The following is a 22395-nucleotide window of genomic DNA, read 5'->3' as shown; positions in this document are numbered from 1 at the left end:
TATTTCCCTTTATAAAGAAGAGTCAAGAATACGACTGATGGTGGAGTTAATAACTCAAGAGGATGCGGAAAGAGCAAGTGCCTGTATCACATTCCAAGTCATTAACAAATGCCAATCTCTTCTCTAGATCCAAGGAGAAAAACAGACCCAGAAAGACTTCTTACACCGAACCTTAAAAAAAAAAAGGATGAAAATCCTTGTCAGAAAAGCCAGTATGGGCCATCTCTCTCTCGTGGGATGTATCTTGTGAGGTTCTTGGTGTTAAATAACAATATATTTTGCACTTCGATCACATAGATAATCTAGACACTTGAACCACACTTTCGCATTCAATCCCCCATTTTCTTTTTTTTTTTTTTTTTAAGATTTTATTTATTTATTTGACAGAGATAGAGACAGCCAGCGAGAGAGGGAACACAAGCAGGGGGAGCGGGAGAGGAAGAAGCAGGCTTCCAGCAGAGGAGCCTGATGTGGGGCTCGATCCCAGGACCCTGGGATCACGCCATTGGCCGAAGGCAGACGCTTAACAACTGAGCCACCCAGGCGCCCCATCAATCCCCCACTTTCATGTTTGCCCATTAATCAAACGGTGTCAAATATTCTATAATACAACTTAGGTTAAAGAATCATAGTTTTCGGGTCCCTAGGTGGCTCAGTCAGTTAAGCATCTGCCTTCGGCTCAGGTCATGATCCCAGGGTCCTGGGATCGATTTCTGCACTGGGCTCCCTGCTCAGTGGGGAATCTGCTTCTCCCTCTCCCTCTGTTCCTCCCCCCTGCTCATGCTCTTTCTCTCTCTCGCAAAAATAAATACATAAAAATACTTAAAAAAAAAGAATCATCATTTTCTCTTGTATAGGGCTATGTCACGTTTGCATGAATTCTCACGCCACTGTTTTTTCACTTATGAAACAATAAAAAGCTGATTAATGTACTCTCACCTTGCCTATGAAAGCACAGCATGCATTAATATGGTGAATGTTGTTTTTATAATAATTCAAAATCAATAACCATACATGCCACCTTACTTTTGTAATGTATAGCTTTCCACGTTTAGTGAAGGAAAAGGCAGTCTTACTATTAGGGTTAATATTATTATTCCTACTTATACAGATACGAGAAGTTACTATCAGAGGAGGTGATATCCCTAAGGGTTTCATGGTCAATCAGTCACAAATGCAGATTCATACCTGGTTTTGCTTTCATGGTGGAATTTTTCTTCAAGTTCTACAAATAAGACTTTTTAAATGAGAAATACTGGAGTTGAACAATTTTATTTTTCTGTAATCTATATAATATAGAATTTTAAAATTATGGAGCTCATAAATTTCAGTCTCCTGATCTTACTGAGAAAGAAACTAAAGCCCAGGGAGAGTGAGTGACTCTTCTCGTATCTCAACTCATTAGCAGAATGGGAGCCAGACCTCAAGTCCCCTACCTGCATTATAGTGTTCATTTCGCTACAGAGAGAACCCGAGGACCCTACAGTCATGACGATTTACAGAGCATTTCACGTACATTTAGTTCCCACAATAACCCTGTGAGGTGTTACTACTGTTATTCTCATTTTGGAGAATTTAAGGGACTTTGTAACACTTTTAGTCATACAGTCCAAGGCTTTATAGCCAAGGCCAGAGTTTTTCCACTCAGAAATCAAGGCTGGGGGCATGTGTTCTGTAATTAACTCTCAATTCAAAGGGATCCATTGCTGAAAAAGTTTTGGAACCTTAAAATTATATAACAATCTTATAAAAAGATTCACAAATTGAAAGATAATTATTTTCCAAGACATAATCTTTTAGATCACAGATCTTCTCAAAGCATCAGCTTTCTATAGATAATTGAAAATTGAACTCAGAGAATAATGAAAGCTTACCACTGTTTAGTTTAGCAAGAAATTCGAGAGGGCTCTGATCCAGGTTAACCTTTGTATCATTAATATCAGGCAGCTTACAGCTTAAATAAAAATCATCAATGTAAGCATCTAGGGCTTCGGAGGCAGAGAAATATGGCTTTTCTTTATATTGGATGGAACCATCAATATTAAAGGTGATGCCGTTGAAGACTAAAGTTGCTGGAAGAGAAGGTTCGGAAGTGCTAACGTGGTGTTTCTTAACTGACTTTGCCATGGCTTTCTCAAACTGGGCTGCAATGTCCATTCATCTTTCAAAAAACTCTAAACACAGAAAAAGGTAGACAAGCTTTCAGTTAAATAGGAATGGGTGGCGATACAGAATCCGTGCTAGTCTTTGTATCATGTGTATTTATTTTTTTACACATGCAATTGCTTTTTATCCCCTTTTATGCTCTATGTATAGTGAGCTCTCAAGCCATGTTCATTGATTAACAGTTTTATTGACATGGCCAGAAGTATAAGCTGTACTTGAGAAACATATTAGGGAACTAGAATATGAGCCTTGCCAGGTAAAGCATAAAATAGAGGTATTACTTTCCTTTGGTTTTAGTTTTACTGGATTGGATTAGTTATCAGGGAGTCTTGAGATATTTTTATTTGCTACATTAAAACAGGACAAGCCTCCAAAATCATGTTATAGTTTTTATTCCCTACACCTGTTCCCACTCCATTGATGAGACAGGGGAAGCCATGCATGAAGGCAAGAAAACAGGAATAGAGGACCCTGGCACAAGAATGATGACAGAGACTAGGAAGCAGGATGAAGTGAGTGCTAAAAGGAGTAGATTTAGTAGGGGGCATTGGGTCCTCTCATCTTCTGGCACTCCGGCCTTGGTGCAAGAGTTCAACTTCCATGAACCTTTGTAGTCCCACCTCATATCAACCTCTTCCTCTCCATAGCAACTATAAAAAATAGGTGCTATCAGTACTCTCATTTTTAAGATAAGAATATAGTGGCACATGGAGATTAAGTAACTTGTGTGAAGGTATAGAGTAGGGAAGTAATAGCCAAGGTTGAACTCCAGTGGTTGGATCTGAGCTTGAACTTAACCACTGCACTACACCACCAGCCCCACTGTCTCATGTGTGCTGGAACTGCCAGCGTGACCTGTGATCTCTAAACGTCAGCCACAGGTAACATGACAGAAGTGTCTGCCAAGGTTGGGTGCCTGAGTTCCATGGTGTCTCATTTCTCTAAAACGTTTAAGAGCATTCACTGGTACATGCAAGGGGAAATGCCATTTATTTGATAACAATATATAAGTAATGCCAAAGAGAGAGTACTCACTTTTCAGTCCTTTGAAATTCAAGTGGATATGTTGTATTTTCAGAATGTTACATTACATGACATCATAATGCCTAAAATATCCATCTGTGGAATATTATTTAGTTTCCTCTAATGTAATGAAGTTACACAGAGGCCTCAGAACTGGAAGAAAACTATGGATCATCTTCCCACAAAAATGCACAATAGCAGACACAAATACAATGGGTTCTAAGATTCTGGAGGCTCATTCATGGTCCCCCCACATCTGAACCCTAGATTAAGACTTTTTATCTAAAGGAAGTGATAGATGTGGAAAGAAAGGAAGGGAAAGAAGGTTAACTAGGAAAAGAACACTAAGGAGATTCTTACCGGGAATGAAACAAGCTAACCTGGCATCACATACTCTTGGAAATATGACGAGAAAATATCTTTTGATATTTTAAAGGCTCGGCTCAAAAGGCACTTTCTCTGTAAATCATGACCAAGGTCATCTTCCTCTTCCTCCTTCTCTAGATTTGTCAATATGATTTAGTTACTAAAACAGACAATGGGCTGTAGAACTAAGGAAGAAGTAGGTTCAACTCAGTTCTATCTTTTAATAGCTCTGTGCCTCTATCCTCTCCCTAGAACGTGATTTCTTCATTTTTAAATTCTGCTTAATAATAATTAGCTCATAGAGTGGCTGCATTTGATCTTCTGCTGCTTTGTACCAGAATGGTCACATCAGGGGTAAAATATTGAAATACTTTCCAAACAGCTGGTAAAAGCTGCTGCCCTTTAGATGAATCCCCCCATCACCACCCACCCACCCACACCTCCTCTACCAGCGCCTTCTTGCTACCGCAGCCCTGATCTACTTCACCCAGAAGCCCTCAGACCTTCCCATAATCCAACAAACTAAGGGGTACCGTCTGGCTCTTTAGGACTCTGCTCCAGCTATGGCTGATGTCCCTTCTGTCTGGCCAGTGCCTGGCCATGCAGATTATTAAATGTGTTGACTATCATCCCTGAGAAGACATGGTACGCAGTAAGTGTTCATGTTTTTCCTTTCCTCATCCCTGGTGCTTTGCCTCACCCTATTCATACTAATCACAGTTTGACATACATGATAGCTGGGTGTGTGTCTTATTCCCTCTCTAAGCGCAAACAAAATAAGGAATGGATGGGTATCCCAGGCTTTCCAGCCTGTGGCAGTTGCTCGATAAATGTGTGTTGAATTGAATTTCAGTCAAAATGTTCCTTTTGCTATAAAGCATTTCAGTGTGATTCCTGCAGTCGTGAAAATGTTCAGAAAGATCAAGTCCTGTGGGTTTATTAGTAGCTGCTGAGAAGAAACAAAACAGGTGAATAAGATAATGTATTAAGTCAAGGATTTAATGAGAGAAGGGTTGAATGCACAGAGAGCAAGAAGCTGATGAGGGAGTTGGGGAGATGATCACCCACCGTGGCCATTTTTTTTTTTTTAAGATTTTATTTATTTATTCGACAGAGATAGAGACAGCCAGCGAGAGAGGGAACACAAGCAGGGGGAGTGGGAGAGGAAGAAGCAGGCTCATAGCAGGGGAGCCTGATGTGGGGCTCGATCCCAGATCGCCGGGATCACGCCCTGAGCCGAAGGCAGACACTTAACCGCTGTGCCACCCAGGCGCCCCCCCCCCCCCGTGGCAATATTTTTGAGGTTCATTTACAGCAAATCTTCAGCACCAGCCTATCCTATGTGCATCGACAGCTCCAAGTCCAGTTTTAACTGGAAATTTAAAGGTGTTTTCTCTATCACCTAATTACATGAACAACACTGTAAAGGAAACTTGATAATTGCATATTTCTAGAACAATACAGAGAGGGAAAAATCAATGTATTAAGGCATGTTGATAGTCCTGGTAAGTGAACACTATTTATAAACTTAAGTTTATTTTGTGGCTTCCATTTTATCATACACAGGGCAATGTGCAAATTCATTCTCTTGGTTTTTCACCTCTTTTTTACTCATAGGGGCTAAGCAAAGAAATACATGAATACTCCGGTAGTTTCACAGCAAGATGACCATATGCAATAACTAAGAGAAGAAAAAAAAATCAATAATTTCCTAACTATAAATCAAATAAAATGCAGATTGTCTGGATATTTCCTCTGGCAATTTCATGTTTGAAGTTGGTCCAGCTTCATGCTCTCTGATAGTATTTTAAAAATGTATTCAATCTATAAAACCTTGGAGTACATCCATCTACCAAGAGGCAACAGACTCCTGAAGAATATAGAAGAGTTTAAGTAGGACTAGAAAAAAGCATTAGCTCTGTCTTTTTTTTTTTTTTAAGATTTTATTTATTTATTTGACAGAGATAGAGACAGCCAGCGAGAGAGGGAACACAAGCAGGGGGAATGGGAGAGGAAGAGGCAGGCTCATAGCGGAGGAGCCTGATGTGGGGCTCGATCCCATAACGCCGGGATCACGCCCTGAGCCAAAGGCAGACGCTTAACCGCTGTGCCACCCAGGTGCCCCTAGCTCTGTCTTCCTTATCACTTCAGGTTATATCAGACTCAGTCAAAGAAGCAGAGTCCCTCAATCCTGGGCAGGGAGAAAGGTTCGGAGATTTGCACAAAGTTAAGTTTCCGTCTCTCATTCAATTCAATTAAACACACAGTTATTGACTGCCAATACACAAGGAACCATGCTAAGCACTGCACAGGGATACGGTGACGGACTAGACTTTATTTCCGTCACAAGAAGCTTATAGTCCAGTAGGAAAGATAAAAGCAGCATATAAATGCGTGCAACCCAAGAAAGGGCACGCTAGTGCCGTCGAGCACCCCCAAGGGTGGCTGGAACACAGAGAAGAGAGAAATTACTTCTGTTTGATGGAATTGCGGAAAGTTTCATTTTAGACAGAATATTTAAACTAGGACTTGCAATAAGAGGTAGGAGTCAGACACATGGAAATGAGGAAAATAGACATTCCAGGAAAAAGGAACAAAGACGGTGAAAGAGAAAAAACCCCACATGCATGTATAGATGGAGGAATAGATCTGATTTTCTTGGGTTGTCAGGTAGTGAGAGAAGAGGGTGGAAATACTATCTTCTGACAGCCAAAGTGGGCCACGTATAATATCTACTTTACAGAAAAGGAAAACCGAGTCACAGAGAGCTTTTAGAGTGCTCTCAGGGAGTAGATCCAGTGAGTAATAGATCTGAGACTTAAAACTTCAAAGCTCATATTCTTTCCACCACATCCCATGTCCACCATCTGCCTCTCTTCTCCCAAGAACAGCTAAGTAAAATAAGCACAGATGTTCCTGGCCACTCCTTCCCTCTGCACCTGGTGGTTAACTCCAAATCCAAGTGAGAGTATCCCACACCGCCTGTACAGCAAGCAGAAATCTGTACCCCAGCTTAAGTCATTAAGAACTAATGCTTCTGAAAGTCTACTTGGGTCGTCTGGCCCATGAGGTACCTTACTAGCCAGAGTCCATCTACGCCAGCTGTATCTCAGGATGCTTGAGGGAGACAAGAAGCATCAGGGCAGAAATAGTCCTTAATCTTATGGGCTTTGTCCAAGAAATTTAGTAAGCAAAATGTATTTTACTAAAGAGAGATTATCTTCTCTGTGGTCAGTCTGATTCTGATAAAGTTTTGAGCCCTCGAAGATCAAGCTGTAAACACGTTATGCTTCAGAATTTGAATTTTAGTAGAATATAGTCACTGCAATGGAACTTGAAGTTTCTCAGTACGAAGGGCCTAATGGGAATACTTCACACATTACCTTCATTGCCAGACACTGTGACAATACCTTGTACCTGTAATACCTTCTTTGAAGGATAGCTTACACATATGGTCACTATTATTAACTATTCAGATTTTTAACCACAGGCTGATTCTTAATGAGAAAGAATTAGAGAAGAAGCCAGTGTTTGAAACACATAAGACGTTACAGATCAAAAATCCTCTCTTTGAGGTTTATCTGCTAAGTAATTTGGTGCCTGGTCCGCCATGGGCAATGCATAAACTGGTGCTACCCTTGTGTTCTGTAGTTTGGGGTGTGTAATATATTATTTTATTTATTTTTTTAGAGATTTATTTATTTACAAGAGGGGGGAGAGGCAGAGCGAGAAAGAGAGAGAGAGAATCTCAAGCAGACTCCCTGCTGAGCATGGAGCGCAATGCAGGGCTCGATCTCATGACCCTGAGATCATGACCTGAGCTGAAATCAAGAGTCAGACCCTTAACCGACTAAGCCACCCAGGATCCCTGGGGTATGTAATATTTTAGATTAACAGTTTATTGCAGCATTGTGTCACATTCTTTTACAATCCCAACTAGCAACCCCTATACACACACATAAGGAATAAATACTTACTGTAAACGCAGAAAGGTAATGCAGAGCAGTGGTCAGACGTCTGGCTCTGGTACCACACTGACCAGTTTCACATCTAGCGGCAAAACTTTGGGCAAACTACCTAACTTCTCTGTCCCTAAACTTCCTCATCTGTAAAATGGTAATAATAACCAACTCATAGCCCTGAAGTAAGGGGATAATATGGGTGACACTTAGAAAAATGCCTAATATACATGGAAAGTGTTCAGTAAATGTAGTTTGCAGTTGTTATTATGCTTGCCCAGTATATGTTAGTATATATCACCTACGCATGATAGGTCCTCCTGCTAGAACATTCATTTCCTATTGGGATGCATATATTTTAGGATTTTACGGGATTCCACCCTGCCCAGTCAAGCAGTGGTGTAGCAACTTTGGAATACTAAGCACCAAAATAAGAAACCTAGAATTTCATTCATTGTATCCATTAATCTCCTTAAATTCACATTCCACAGATAAAAGGATTATCCTAAAGCAGGATCGATACTTGATTCATTCCACATCCTAGAATCTTCTGTAGAGCCCAGGAAGCCTGAGGCTGGAGGAGAGGCATCAGCAAAATTTAAATTATTTCCTAAATCTTAAGCTTTAAGAGTTACTGTGTTCTGCTCTAGGGACTGCTTTTCTCTCTGTCATTTAGCGTTTTTTCCCCCAAAACATATTCAATTTCTCTTTATTTCCAGATCAGAATACTCACAATTATTGTTCTTCTAATGTGGATGTGAGCACTTCAGCAAAAATAGCTGCCAAAAGACTTTAAAAGATTTTATTCACTTTAATACGCCATGACTAATTGGGGAAAACAGCAAACAAGCACATTAGGATTATATCTGTAGGCCTGTAACCACTCACCGGCACACGGCGACACGTTCAGTGGAATTTTACTATATTGGGTAATGAAGAAAAAATTCCTTTGCTTGGTGGAAATCTTTATGGATGTAAATGTAAAAAGGAGGAAAGGAGAGTTTTTACTCATGCTTTTTAAATTAAAGAATATCACCCATCACCTCTGAATACATTGTTTTTATTAAGGAAAAAATATTAGACTCAGGAAGGGAGCACATGAGGCCACCCAGGTCCATTTTCCTACTACAACGCACTCTGTATATTAAGAGTTTTCTTGGCAAAGGCGGTGGCATCTGGAAATTATTGTGAGAAAAATTAAAACACTAGGAAGTAAAGGGGGTTCTGGGTACTATGTTTAAATTTAATGAAAAAGAAGTATTCCACCTTTTGGGAAAAATGAAAAAAATTTCTTATTACAAAATCAAATGGGGTGAAACAAATTCTTATTCCACTACTCCTATATGTAAGCCCTACCGTGGAGGCTATGGAGAAAAACAGTATCAGAGACGCCTTTGTCTTCACGGAGATTCCAATATAGTGGGAGAGAGAAACATGATTTTGAGATTTAGCAGTTGGCATTGGGCAATTAGTGTCAAGGTGTCAATGAGTAGAGTCAACAAGTGGAGCCTTTGCACTGGGGGTGCTGAGGAAAGTATCCCACTAGCAAGCTGATGCGCCATGCGTGTCCTTATCTCTCCACATGCTTTTCCCTCGTGTGACCAAAGCGGATTTGACTAATGTGAAGTCTAGCCTTTCCTCTTAGAATCTGATGAAAGATTTCCACTTCAGAGACTCTTACTTGGGACTTTCTTTAGAGCCTACGTCTGTCTCACAAATAGCGGAAAGGCATAGATGAAGATTATAAGACAGGCTACAAGCTTTTCATCTCTAGTTTATTTGATCTATGAGGTAGAAATGCTAGTTGCTTTACTTGAAAGATTCCAGAGGCAAAGAATATTAAACAAAACAAAACAAAACAAAAAACTCCAACACTGAAGTGTTTTAATTTGATTATTCTGGGGATAAACTTTATTGTGCTCACAATTAATTGTGTCAGATGAATTGTGGCTGGTGAACGTGTGATGGCTTTGCCACTCTTGGTATGAGCTGGATCCTTGGTTCCTTGATAGTGATTCTACATCACAGGTTCTCAGTTTTCACATACAATTTTCACTGAGTTTCCAAATTGACAAGGAATTAAAAAGCCCCATGAATGTCTTTCCCACAAGTATTAACATGTAACCAATCTAACTACTTCCCTATTATAATTTTACAAACATCTGTTTTGCCAAACACGAAGCTACTAAAACAGGGCACTTAATAAACTTTAGGTACCCCTGTGAGGTGAGCAGCCCACATTTGCACAGAATATTTAACAATTGTATACTAGCCTACCTATCTCCTAAAAGTATCACCTAATGTGAACACTGATTTGGGAATCAGAATCAGAGAACAATCTATCATTTCTGGGTTAGCAGTTCCTCCATTTATTAATCTGACGTACTAGAAGCTTTATCCCAGTATTACCTTTTCTTCAGCTTCTTAGACACCTTGACATGTCAGCATTTATGTCACTGAGAGGATATTGAACCCAAGAAATTGTTGACCCACACTAGACCTAAAGGAAGAAACTATTTGTAATGTGGCAGATCTGCTGTAAGTCCCATTCAAGAAAATTGTTTCTCCTGCTCATACCAAACACATGAAAATTTAAAACAAAGGTAAATTTAAAACAAAGGGAGCATAGCCACACTTCAAATCAAGATAAGTATCTCTGTGGACCAAACTTTGAACTGGAATGTACACCATTGGGTGGAAATTGGAGCGGCCTCCTGGGCTCAGGACTGGATAGACTGCAGTGACCTGATGTACACATCGAATCAGAGAGACTGGAGACGAGAGGCCCGTGGATGCAGGATGTCAATGGATGTAGGATCATCACATGAGACAGTGAGCTGGGGCAGACATCCCTGCTAATGAGCAGAGCTTGAAAACACTGTGACCACTGCCCAGGGCTGTGAGGTTGGGGAGGAGGGAAGGAGCAGAGCTACCAGGCACCAGACCTAGGCTCTAGATTTAAACTCTCTCAGTCATAGGAAAAGAATCCCTAGCAGTCATATAAAAACCTGCTTCTCAATGGTTGAACCCAGGAGGACAGAAAAAGACAACTACAAGAATTCGGGACAAGAAGAAGTGATCGTGAGGAAAGGGGGGGGGGAAGGAAAATCAAAACAACCCAAACAACAACCAAAGCAAAACTCCCACCTCAGATGACCCTCCAAACAAAAGGCGTAATACGGTACCAAAGTGAATACAATCCATGTCAAAAATATAGTAACAACAGAAATGTAGGTCAAGTTCTACAGAAGAGGTGGAATTTGAATCATACTTGTAGGACGAGGTTTTGGAAAAGTAGAAAAGGAAGGGGCATTTTGTGAAGAAGAAACATATGCAAAATTGTGGAAGTTGGATGTGGAAAGGTGCTTGCCTTCTAGAAGGCACTGGAAGGTTGAGGAGAGAAATTGGAAATTGTGGGAAAGGGAGACATGCTTTATAAAGTGAGATGGGGCCAAACTATGGTGTGCCCAACTGCCAGAAAGAGAAGCTAAATGTGACTTGTGAGCAATGGGAGCAGGCAAAGATGTGACGAAGGAGCTAACAGCATGGCAACAGGATGGAATCGAGGGGGAATGTGGTGATGGCCAGACATTGCAGGAGGTGCTGAAAGTAGTTAAGACGTTAAAGGAGGATGTTTGTGCCATAATGATACAATAAAAATGGAAAGAGATGGTTTGAAGGTAGATTTCATAAGTAACAGATTGGGTTAGCCACTGGGGATAAACAAGAGGGAAATTTTCAGTATTTTAAGTCTGGGAGGCTAGTGTCACTAAAGCAATGGTGAAAATTAGAAAAGGCATTCCCTTAGGAATCAAGAAAAAAAATCTACTTTAATGGTGCTGGTATTTTACATTCTTATTTTATTTTTATTATCTATTTAAAATATTGTAAGCAGGAAGACGGGGAAAACATAGGCTTCCTGAGTACCCATCATCAAGATTCAACAAATGTTCACGAAATTGCATCGGATATTTTTAAAGAAATAAAGTGCTGCAGATACAACTACAGACCAACATCTCCATCTCATGTCCCTCTTTCATCCCCTAGAGGCAACCACTATCCTCAGCTGGGTGTTGCTATCCTTCAGCTGTGGAGATTTTTATACTTTTCCTATAATTGGATATTCATATAATATATACTATTGTTTTGCGTGCCTTAAAAATTCACATAAAATCATTCTACATATTTTTTGCAATCTTTTTATTTCTTTTTTCCCCTCATGATTATGCTTTGAACATGTACTGACGTTGATACAGGTAGACCTACTTTATTGATATATCATATTTGAAGGAAATTAGATACACTGAAGTTCAGGTGAGAGATTAGAGCTGTAGGTGCTGATTTGAAGCCTATAAACATACAGAGAATAATTGAACTGTGAGTGCGGCTTTGTTTTCCAGGCTAGAACAAGGCATCCACTAGATTCTGAGTTCTTGGAGGGCAACAACCCTGTATTACTCATCTTCGAAAGTCCCATAGCACCAGTTATGATGTGATACTCCATGAATGTTTGCAAAATGAAGGAACGGATGAATAAACACCTTTCCTCCCCCCTGCTCTTTTTTTTGCTGTAAAATAGGCAACGCACAGTTGGAAAATTGGCAACCACAGGCAAATTTGAACTATAAGTAAGCTTTATTAACCAACACAGTATTATTTTTTTCAATAGAATCAACATTTTAAAATTGTGAGATTTCCCAATAAAAAAACCAGACACCTGGCTTTATTGCAAAATCTAATTATCTGACCATGCCTGGCTTGTACTTCTGCCCGGCAACAATCAAGGTGAGTAGCTGCAGCCCTTTAAACGGGCCATACGTTTCCAGCATGACACCACTCTTCCCATTGCAGCTCTGACACCAAGGCCAATTGTCAGTTACGACGGATTATTGCTCGCACTGTTGTTTTCCCAGTGGTAGGAAATATTTCACTGTATCCTAGGCTGAAAAGGAGGGGAAGAAGAATAGAGATGGACTGATAGGGCCCAGTGCTTCACACAAAATTGGAGAGAACACATTTCTTTGCAAACGTGAAGACTATATCCTTAGATGTTTAACACACAATGGTAGACACAAACAGCGTGTCTAGGTCGGACAGTCTAGATCACAGGGAATGGCATTTATTTATTAAATAAATATTAAAAACCTGGATTCTGTTGGCATTTCAGTGAGCAATCCAACCCTCTCTTCTCAAATACTTTTAGAATACATTTTTACATGAACTGCAAAGAAAGAAACTTTTTAGTGTTTATTTTCACCCCAATAGAAAATCCTCCCTCATAACCTGGAAACCTTCCTGATCTCTATTTTCTCTATTAAATTGCCCCGACACGAGCAGTCTTAACTCTGCTAGAGCTTATCATCAGCACACATAATGATTCTAAAAATTGAAATGTGTATGATTTGATTGAAGTAAGAAAATATGGGAGTGGTTCATTTTAACTCTAGTCGTAGGGACCTGCCTCATCAAATCGCCATCTTTAAATGATGTGAGACAACTCTTTAACAACAACTTCTCAGTCAAGGATTCATCACCAGCAAGGGTCCTGGAAGGAGGAAGATGACGTGCTGTCAGCATGCAGTGTGGTCCCCAGGAAAAGTCACTCTCAGACTTTAGGAGGACCGCCAGTGAAGCAGAACACTTCTGTCCTCAGGAGTGACTTTGGTGACCAATCCTCCCAGCTGGACAGAGTACAGCATCCGAAAAGGTGGTGAGGACAGGGAGGCTTAAGGTTCTAAGTGGGGTGTCCTTGAGGCTGAAAATGATACTTTATTTGAGCTTTTTTCTGATCTTCTGCTCAAGTGAATTAAGTCTTGCAGGTGGTCCTTTACATCAGTAGAAGGTTATTTTTGTTGAGGAAGAAATGGTGTTTGATTAGGAAGTAATTTTTTCCCCAAGCTTAGAAGTGGAGGAGAAGCAGATTCTAAAAGCTGTACCATCCCTCATCCCATGTTTATATGGGTTTAAGTGGATTTATTTCCAGCTACAACAGTTCCTTTTTACTGCATTTTAAAGATTTCCTCCCTACATTTCGCATGTATCAGATGGCCATGAAAATTAATAAAATCTTCATTATTGGTTAAGAGAAAGACAATACACAAAGCGTGCTAGCCATAATGTCTTTGAAGCAACAGGAGGCACTCTATTTTAGGTGATTTTAAGGTTTATTCTTAAATATTTTTTTAAAAAAGCATTTGTTTTGGGGTTTCAACTTAAATTTTGGCTCTTACAGAAACAAAAGGTATTTTAAACTTTATAAGTGAGTAGTTTACCATCCTCTCATCCTAATAAGGTGATACCTTCCTGGGATGGCAAATTCTCAATTTTAAAATGTACTTACTACTGAAATAAACAGTACATAATTATTTCAATAGTTAATAGACAATATTATGATGAAGAATTTTTATTTGATTGGTATGTTGATGCAGAAAAAACCCCAGAGAGATAGAGACAAAAGAAATCAATAACAACAATGGAAACAATGCACATGATTATAGCTACTCTTAATTAGCAAATTACTTTGAGAACTTAATGCAGCTGATGCTGACTGTCAGTCTGGATGAAGCCTCTCTTCGCAGCTAGAAATGGTCCTGATAAGCGTGAAGAGATGCCTGGTAAGTATGGTACTAAATAAACTTGTAGTCTTATATTCTTGTATTCCATACCCCTATGGAGCATCTCGGAGGTGTGACTACATTTGGACATGATAAGCAACTAACTTAAAATCCCTTGGTTAAAAAGCAGCTCCTGGAGCTACCCTATGATCCAGCCATTGCACTACTGGGTGTTTACCCCAAAGATACAGACGTAGTGAAGAGAAGGGCCATATGCACCCCAATGTTCATATCAGCATTGTCCACAATAGCTAAATCGTGGAAGGAGCCGAGATGCCCTTCAACAGATGACTGGATTAAGAAGTTGTGGTCCATATATACAATGGAATATTACTCAGCTATCAGAAAGAACGAGTTCTCAACATTTGCTACAACATGGACGGCACTGGAGGAGATAATGCTAAGTGAAATAAGTCAAGCAGAGAAAGACAACTATCATATGATTTCTCTCATCTATGGAACATAAGAACTAGGATGATCGGTAGGGGAAGAAAGGGATAAAGGGGGGGTAATCAGAAGGGGGAATGAAACATGAGAGACTATGGACTATGAGAAACAAACTGAGGACCTCAGAGGGGAGGGGGGTGGGGGAATGGGATAGACCGGTGATGGGTAGTAAGGAGGGCACGTATTGCATGGTGCACTGGGTGTTATACACAACTAATGAATCATCGAGCCTTACATCGGAAACCGGGGATGTACTACATGGTGACTAACATAATATAATAAAAAAATCATTAAATAAATAAATAAATAAATAAATAAATAAATAAATAAATAAATAAATAAAAAGCAGCTCCTGGGGCGCCTGGGAGGCTTAGTCAGTTAATGGTCTGACTCCTGATTTCAGTTCGGGTTATGATCTCAGGGTTGTGGGACTGAGCCCTATGTCGGGCTCCACGCTTAGCGGGGAGTCTGCATGAGATTCTCTCCCTCTCCCTCTGCCCCACCTCTCAAAAATACATAAATAAATCTTAAAAAAAATAAAATAAAAGGTAGCTCCTGAACTCTTTGCTTTGCTTACTGTGCTCTAACAATATTATCCCCTTGATGAGACATATACACCAAGCTCATGCCAACCTAGGAGCCTTTGCATTTGCTATTCCCTCTATGTAGAACACTTTTCCCTTAAATAGATATCCACATGGCTTTCAGGTCCTGGCTTTCAAATGTCACCTCATCAGAGAGGCCATCCCTCAGTATCCTGCCTCAAATACTGCCTTTCCCCCATATCTTCCTTTAACTTCCTGCATAACAGTACAGGTATGCATTTATTTGTATATTTGTTTATTGTCTGACTCTACCATTAGAAGTTACACTCCATAGATGTAGGGACACCTGTTTGTTCACTGCCGTGTAAACCCCCGTCACCTAGAGCTTTATCTCACATTTAGTAGGTGCTCAGTAAATTTTTGTGAATGAATGGAACTGTCATTGTACATTCCTTTTTAAAAACAACTTTGCTTTATGTCCTTCAAAACAAAACATTGAAGAAGCTACACTTCCACAGGCATGTAGTACAGTGTCACACAATCCTTGAGGATGTGAATATTAATGTACTATTTCCATTTTATTCATTTAATTTTTTTTTAAAGAGAGAGAGAGCACGTGAGTGGGGAGGGAGGAGCCAAGGGAGAGGGAGTGAGAGAATCCCAAGCAGGCTCCACACTCAGTGAGGAGCCCAACCCGGGGCCTGATCCCACAACCCTGAGATCACAACCAGAACCAAAATCAAGAGTCAGACGCTCAACCTACTGAGCCACCCAGGCGCCCCAATGTACTATTTCCATTTTATAGGCTACTAAAAAAGAATACATGTGCCAGTCTCTGTACAGATTCTAATTTAATATAAACTGTATACGCACACTGAATTCAATCTAAGAAAACAATTCTTTCTCCTTTCAAATGGTTGTTCATTCTGATGGTATATCTAGTATGTGTTCTAAACATGGATATTTAAAAGATATATTCCTTGAAGAACCCGGTTTGTACCATATACTCACTAGAGGCTCAACAACTGGTAACTCTTGGTGAATTGTTGCCATGCAATCCTCCTGTAAAATCTCTCTAGTGGGAAAGGAAAAGAAGTTCTATCTTGCTTTTAGAACAGAAAAATGGTCTTATACAGCATAAACTCCCCAAATATATCTCAAGTTAATACACAAGTTCTACACACAAAATAAACAAAGGCTTGTCTTTCTATTAAAAAGACTCCATTTGCTGTACAAAGATAGCCATCACAATAAATCAGTGTTCATGCTTCTCCAGAGAAAAAAACTAAACTATCCAATGTTTTCTATGATCGTCATCTGGTGCCTAACCTGCATATGATTCAACAGCCTCAGTCCAACTTTTCTCTGGTACACTGTTGGCCATTTGTCAGGCAAAGGTGTCATTATTGTGTCCTCATTACAATTGTCCTCATCTATCTTCAAACCTTAATTCTGTTACTAAAATGATCTCCAGCATTCATACCCTAAAATAAGATCAATATCATAACATACCACACCACCTATTTTTTTTAAAGATTTTATTTATTTATTTGAAAGAGAGAGAGACATAGGGCGAGCATGAGTGGGGGGTAGGGGCAGAGGGAGAAGCAGACTCCCCGCTGAGCTGGGAGCCAGACCGGAAGCTCTATCCCAGGACCCTGAGATCACGACCTGAGCCAAAGTCAGACGCTTGACCCACTGAGCCACCCAGGTGCCCCTACCACACCACCTACTATAATGATGTGCTTACATATTCAAATGAATGGCAATATCCTGGTATTAGAATATTTATCAAATTTTTCCTATGTCAGATAAACATTTAATGCTGTTTGAGGCAAGGAAGAAAAATAATTAAATCCATGAATTATCCTCACTGATATTTTATTTTATTTTATTTTATTTATTTTTATTTAAAGATTTTATTTATTTATTTTACAGAGACAGCCAGCGAGAGAGGGAACACAAGCAGGGGGAGTGGGAGAGGAAGAAGCAGGCTCCTAGCAGAGGAGCCTGATGTGGGGCTCGATCCCAGAACGCTGGGATCACGCCCTGAGCTGAAGGCAGACGCTTAACGACTATGCCACCCAGGCGCCCCTCACTGATATTTTAAATCAAGAACTTATTCCTCAGCTAATGACTTGTTAACGACAATTGCTTATTATTAATCCAGGGTCTACTCCTAAAAATATGTTTATATTGTACAACTATAACACTTCAAATGTTTATATTTCATAGGAACATAACATTATACAATATTTATGTAAAATTTTACAAAGCATTTCACATACATTTCTCATAAGCCATTTTCAGCTCACTATTTCATACGATAACACATTCTAACATATTTCTATTTTCTGGGGAGACCTGTGAATAGAAGCTAAGTTATTAATTTATTATAAATTCAATTTTATTTATTTATATATTTATATTTGCTGATTGCCTGATTTCTTCCAGGCATTTTGCTAGGTGCTGGGGATACTGAGCGGAGTAAGACATGGGCCATGACCTTTACAGTCGTGGCTGCTTAGGTACAGGGAAAGTAAACGTATTTTTGCAGAGCATCCAATAAATTTGCATGTACATGTTTGTGGGTGTATATGTGTATTCATAAATATACTAAATCATATATATATGTATTATGTATCTACATATATATTACAATTATACATACATATATCATCTGATCTCTCCACGTAAGTCAATAGTTAGTTACACTCTGAACACACATAAATATTGAAGTTGGAGTGGATGTTATAATTTGTAGGAAAATCAAAGCTTAATATGCAGATAAATGGTGACTTTCCTAGAAACATAGAAATATGCCCAAGGTTCCAGCTGTGATGAAAGATTCATGGCCTTATAGAAATTGAGTAATATTTGGGGGGGATGGCTTCTTTATAGTAATCTGAAAGCAGAATTGCCCTTAAGGGTTGGAAGCAACCTATGTAGCTGATTTGAACTTCCTGTGCTGATTATCAGTTGGGCAGAGAGTTTAAAGTTTTGCCTCTGGAGAACTGAGTCTTGAGGAGATTTTACTCATTTGGAATTCCCAATGAAAAAGGTCAAGTCCTGAAACAACGCAACAACCGAAGTCCCTAGGAGTTGATTTCTCAAAGCAGAGACTGCTTCTCTCAAAAACAACCTGTTTTCCAAAGTGGTTGTGCTATTTTATATTCCCACCAGCAGTTGAGAGTTCCAGTCCTTCCACACCCTTGCCAATACTTAGTATGGTCAGTCATTTTAATTCATAACATTCGAATAGACGTGCAATGGCATCTCATTATGCTTTTAATCTGCAGTTCTCTGATGTCTAGTGATGTTGAACATATTTCCATGTGCTTATTGGCCAACAGTATAATCTTTGGTGAAGCGCTTTTTAAATCAGACCATTTTTAACTGGGTTATTTGTGTTTCTATTATTGAGTTTTGATAATTCTCCATAAATTCTGAATGTAAGTCCTTTGTCAGATTTCTGGTGTGCAAATAAATTCTTCCAGTCTATGGCTCACTTTTTTATTCTCTTGGGAGTATCTTTCAAAGGGCAGAAATTCTCAATTCCTATTTGTCAAGTTTATCTCTTATGGATCATATTTTCTTTGTATTGTATCTAAGATATCTTTCGCTAACTCAAAATTATGAAGATTTTCTTGTTTTCTTTGAGAAGTTATATAGTTTGGGAGTTTATATTTATGTCTATCATCCATGTAAAGTTCTTTTATAAGGTGCAAGAAATGAATACAAGTTTTTTGTTGTTGTTTGGGTTTGTTTTTTGGGTTTTGTTGGTTTTTTTTTTTTTTTTTTGCCTACAGATATACACCTATTCCAGCACAATTTGTTTAAAAGACTATCTTTTTTCCACCAACAAAATTGCTTTTGTTGAATATCAATTACCCATATATGTGTAGTTTATCTTCAGACTCCATTCTGTTCTATTGATATATTTGTCTATATGTATATCAGATTGTCTTAATTGCTACAGCTATGTAAGTCCTAAAGTCAGGTCATGACAAGTCCTCCAAATTAGTTTTTCTTTTTTAAAGTTGTTTCAGTCATTATAGTTCCTTTGGACTTTTCTACAAATTTATGAATAAACTTATCAATTATCACCAAAAAACAAAAAACAAAAACAACCAACCACCACCACAAGAAAAACCCTACTAGCTCTGAGAACAAGGTCCTGTGGAAGTGAAACCCTAGTTAGCCTATGGAAAAAAACAGGAGTGGTGGGAAAGAGACCAACACAAATCATTGTTACTGCTGTTTTCAGTTTGACTTAGGGACAGCCCTCTCTAGAATAAATTCATCAGTCTTTATCAGAATTCCAGACAATCTTTATTTCAGTATCCCACACTACGTAACATATATTTTACACTCAGTTTTGCCTAAAATTTCACTGAAATGATAGAAAAGATGAGATCATCTATACATTTTCCCTCCAAACTAATGTTTTTCTGAGTCCTCATTCAGTTTTACCTTAAGCATTAGTCAAGTGCCAACTCAAGCCTTTACAATGGCCAGTGTCCTATTTATAAAACTACCAAGCTATTTCTCTTTCCATCTCTGCCCTTAAGACAATTAAATAAAATTCATCTTAAAATTAATCTTTAGCACTCAATATAACTATTCTAAGATTTCACCATATGTATCGTTGAACAGTGAAATTTTGGCCAGGTAAGATTTAGATAAAGCAAGGATCTTTTCCTTCCCATAAATCACACTGCACCTTTCTCACTCTAGGTTTAGTGAGAGATTTAAGACCTAATATTCTAAGACAGCCATACTCCTGTGCGTGTAGAATGACATTAATTATGTATCATCCTTGGACGATTTAATAAAACAAACACCTCAAACATGTTCAGTGTTCTGTGTTTCAAATGAGGAACCAGGCAGAGAAAGATCTGGATTTATTCCATTCAAAATGTCCTTCTGAAGAGGTTTTCCTTTTAACTATGGTCAACTAATATCTACTAATCTTGATGGCCTGTTGTTCTTTTCCATTTCAGGAGTCCTGCTTCCTCCTTCTCCCTCCTCTTCCTCTCCAGGTTCCTTCCCCATTTCCCCATCTACTGTCCCACCAAACATCTGTACAAGTTAAACACAGTATGGAGGAAATCATGCATAAACCATTTAACTTCCAGTCTTTGCAGAGTAACGTATTCCTTTGAAGCAGGGAAGGGTTCTGATAAATTCCTGCAAATAATTTTAGCTGACAAGAGACAAGATTCTGGCGCACTGTAATCTGAGTGATAAGGTCTCCAGGAGGGAGAGCAGACGCACACATTTCTTCAGGTGACTAAGTGAGTTACTTCATGATGCTTTTCCCACATTTAAGGCTTACAGGTCTGCCTCTTCCTCAGATTTGATGAAAACAAAACCAAAACAAACAAAAACCTACAAAACTCTTTAAAAATTTGTCACTCACCTAAATGTTGAAAAAGATCTCAGGAAAATACCCCTTCCTCCAAGAATCTGTCCCATGTGGCTGTGCCTTTTGTGTCAGGCCACTTACTGTAATGATTTCCTTTGGCATAATTCCTTCATGGTAGGCTCCCCTTTCAAAGAGGGAAACCACCTTACGTTTCATTCAAAGTGCAAAACTATGACTCATTTTCTTCATTAAAAAAAAAAGGTAAGTCTGGGTCCCTCAATCTACTGTCTTATGTTAAGGAGCCAGTTTTCCACTGTTAATTACTGCTCTACCCTTGCTTTATCACACTAAGACGAGGTAAGACTTTTTGTCATGTTCATTGATCTTTTTTGCCTTTGATTCTATAAACAGGAACTATCTGTAAGTCAAGCTGTACACTCTTGGATTAAAGCCCAGGCTATTAACGCTTTTTCAAAGGGTATGCCATATACTACTGTCAGAATCAGTGTGGATAAGAATGCTTGTTTGACAGATCAAGTTCTAATTCTAAATGGTGCAGCGTCCCCTTTCTCGTTAACCTTTATCAAGATAACTTGATCATGTTTTGTGCTCAAATGGAATTCTGCCCATAGGTTCTAACAAACTGAAAGATGACTATATGCCCTTGTTTTATTATCAGGATATATTGATTAATTGTTGCTGTAAAGAATTTGGCATAATATATGCTTACAATAAAATATTTATATTTGGCAGACATTCTCTAATATACAAACGAGAAACTAAACCTCTCCCCCTGCCCAAATTTACTTATTCAGCCATCTGGGGTGGGGGGGGTGCTTACTTTGTAGAGAACAGAAGTCGTCAGGCTCCTCTGGAGGTAGTTGTATTGAAAATGAGATAGTATAGGGGGGGTCTGCTTCTTTCCTTGTCTGGGTTGGCCAGTTTACAAACTGGCCTTTCAAATGGTATGAATTCAAATCCTCTTTTTTGTGCGTCATGGCACAGAACTTAGATGTTACATGGAATTGACCTGAAATGATCTGACAGGTTCAAACTCTGCACTGTGGAGGTGTCGGGGGTGGGGGAGGGAATTTAATCTAGAAGCAGACATCCCTGTAGTTATTTTTGCGTGAAAGTGGGAGGCTTATGTCTAGGATAGAATATGTCAGACTCATAAGTTTTTGTAACAGGACATATACTATGCTTTCTGCACTTCTAAACTCTAAATCACGAGTCTAATTTTATAAACAATACCAGAGAATACTGGCACTTGAAGCAATTCTTAGAAAATTCGCCCTTCAGTATTTGCCAAGACTATATTTGAAACAACTAGCTTTGAAAGCTACCGTCTAAGGATTTACTAATGACTGGGGCTTCTATGCTGGCTATGCTCCAGTGTGTATTGAGGCAAACGAATGTTTCCCAAAATCTGGTTTCTGCAGTTTAGTATTAATTGATAAAATGTCCCATCATCAAATAAATTGGGAAAAAACTGGGTTAAACAAAATTAATTAGCTTTATGTAGTATTGGGCTTCTAAGGATCTTTAATATGCTAATATTGTTTTGAAATCTACAAAAGAGAGATTACAGTTTGTTGCATTTTCCATTTCTTGAACCCGTTTCTGATGGAGTAACTATTTACATCTACCATAATTAGTTTTCTGAAGAACAAAGGTTGGGAAATGTTCCAGAAATCAATATGTCCAGATCCTACTACATGCATTTCCTGAGGAAATCACTTCTCTGCATTATGATATAATATTATGACTTTGGGTTTTACAGCGGGCCAGTAAAGGAAAGAGTTTCTGTTTATTTGGGTTTTTTAAAAAGATTTATTTATTTGAGAGAGAGAGAGCATGAGCATGAGCAGAAGAGCAAGCGGGGAAAGGGGTAGAGGGAGAGAATA

The 22395-nt window shown here is 39.0% G+C and overlaps 1 protein-coding gene across 4 annotated transcripts in view; it reads right to left on the bottom strand.

The window, feature by feature from the left end:
- GRIP1 (glutamate receptor interacting protein 1) overlaps positions 1–22395 on the bottom strand; it is a 650209-nt gene that overhangs the window by 223149 nt on the left and 404665 nt on the right. The window contains exon 1 of one of the 4 annotated variants that reach the window (XM_087868997.1): positions 1875–2988. The exons of 2 other annotated variants lie outside the window; for them this stretch is intronic. In XM_087868997.1, the coding sequence (XP_087725123.1) occupies positions 1875–2157 (283 nt within the window). In that variant the 5' untranslated portion in view covers positions 2158–2988. Of the gene's footprint in view, positions 1–1874; positions 2989–22395 lie in introns of those variants that run through there. One more of the 4 variants, XM_087868998.1, reaches the window with a different exon arrangement.

The sequence above is a fragment of the Ursus americanus genome, chromosome 17 (genome assembly GCF_024610735.1).
Source record: "Ursus americanus isolate L20-20 chromosome 17, mUrsAme1.1.p, whole genome shotgun sequence".
NCBI classification, from domain to species: domain Eukaryota; kingdom Metazoa; phylum Chordata; class Mammalia; order Carnivora; family Ursidae; genus Ursus; species Ursus americanus.
The sequence above is the reverse complement of the archived record's forward strand: the minus strand, read 5'-3'. Positions and strand labels throughout refer to the sequence as shown.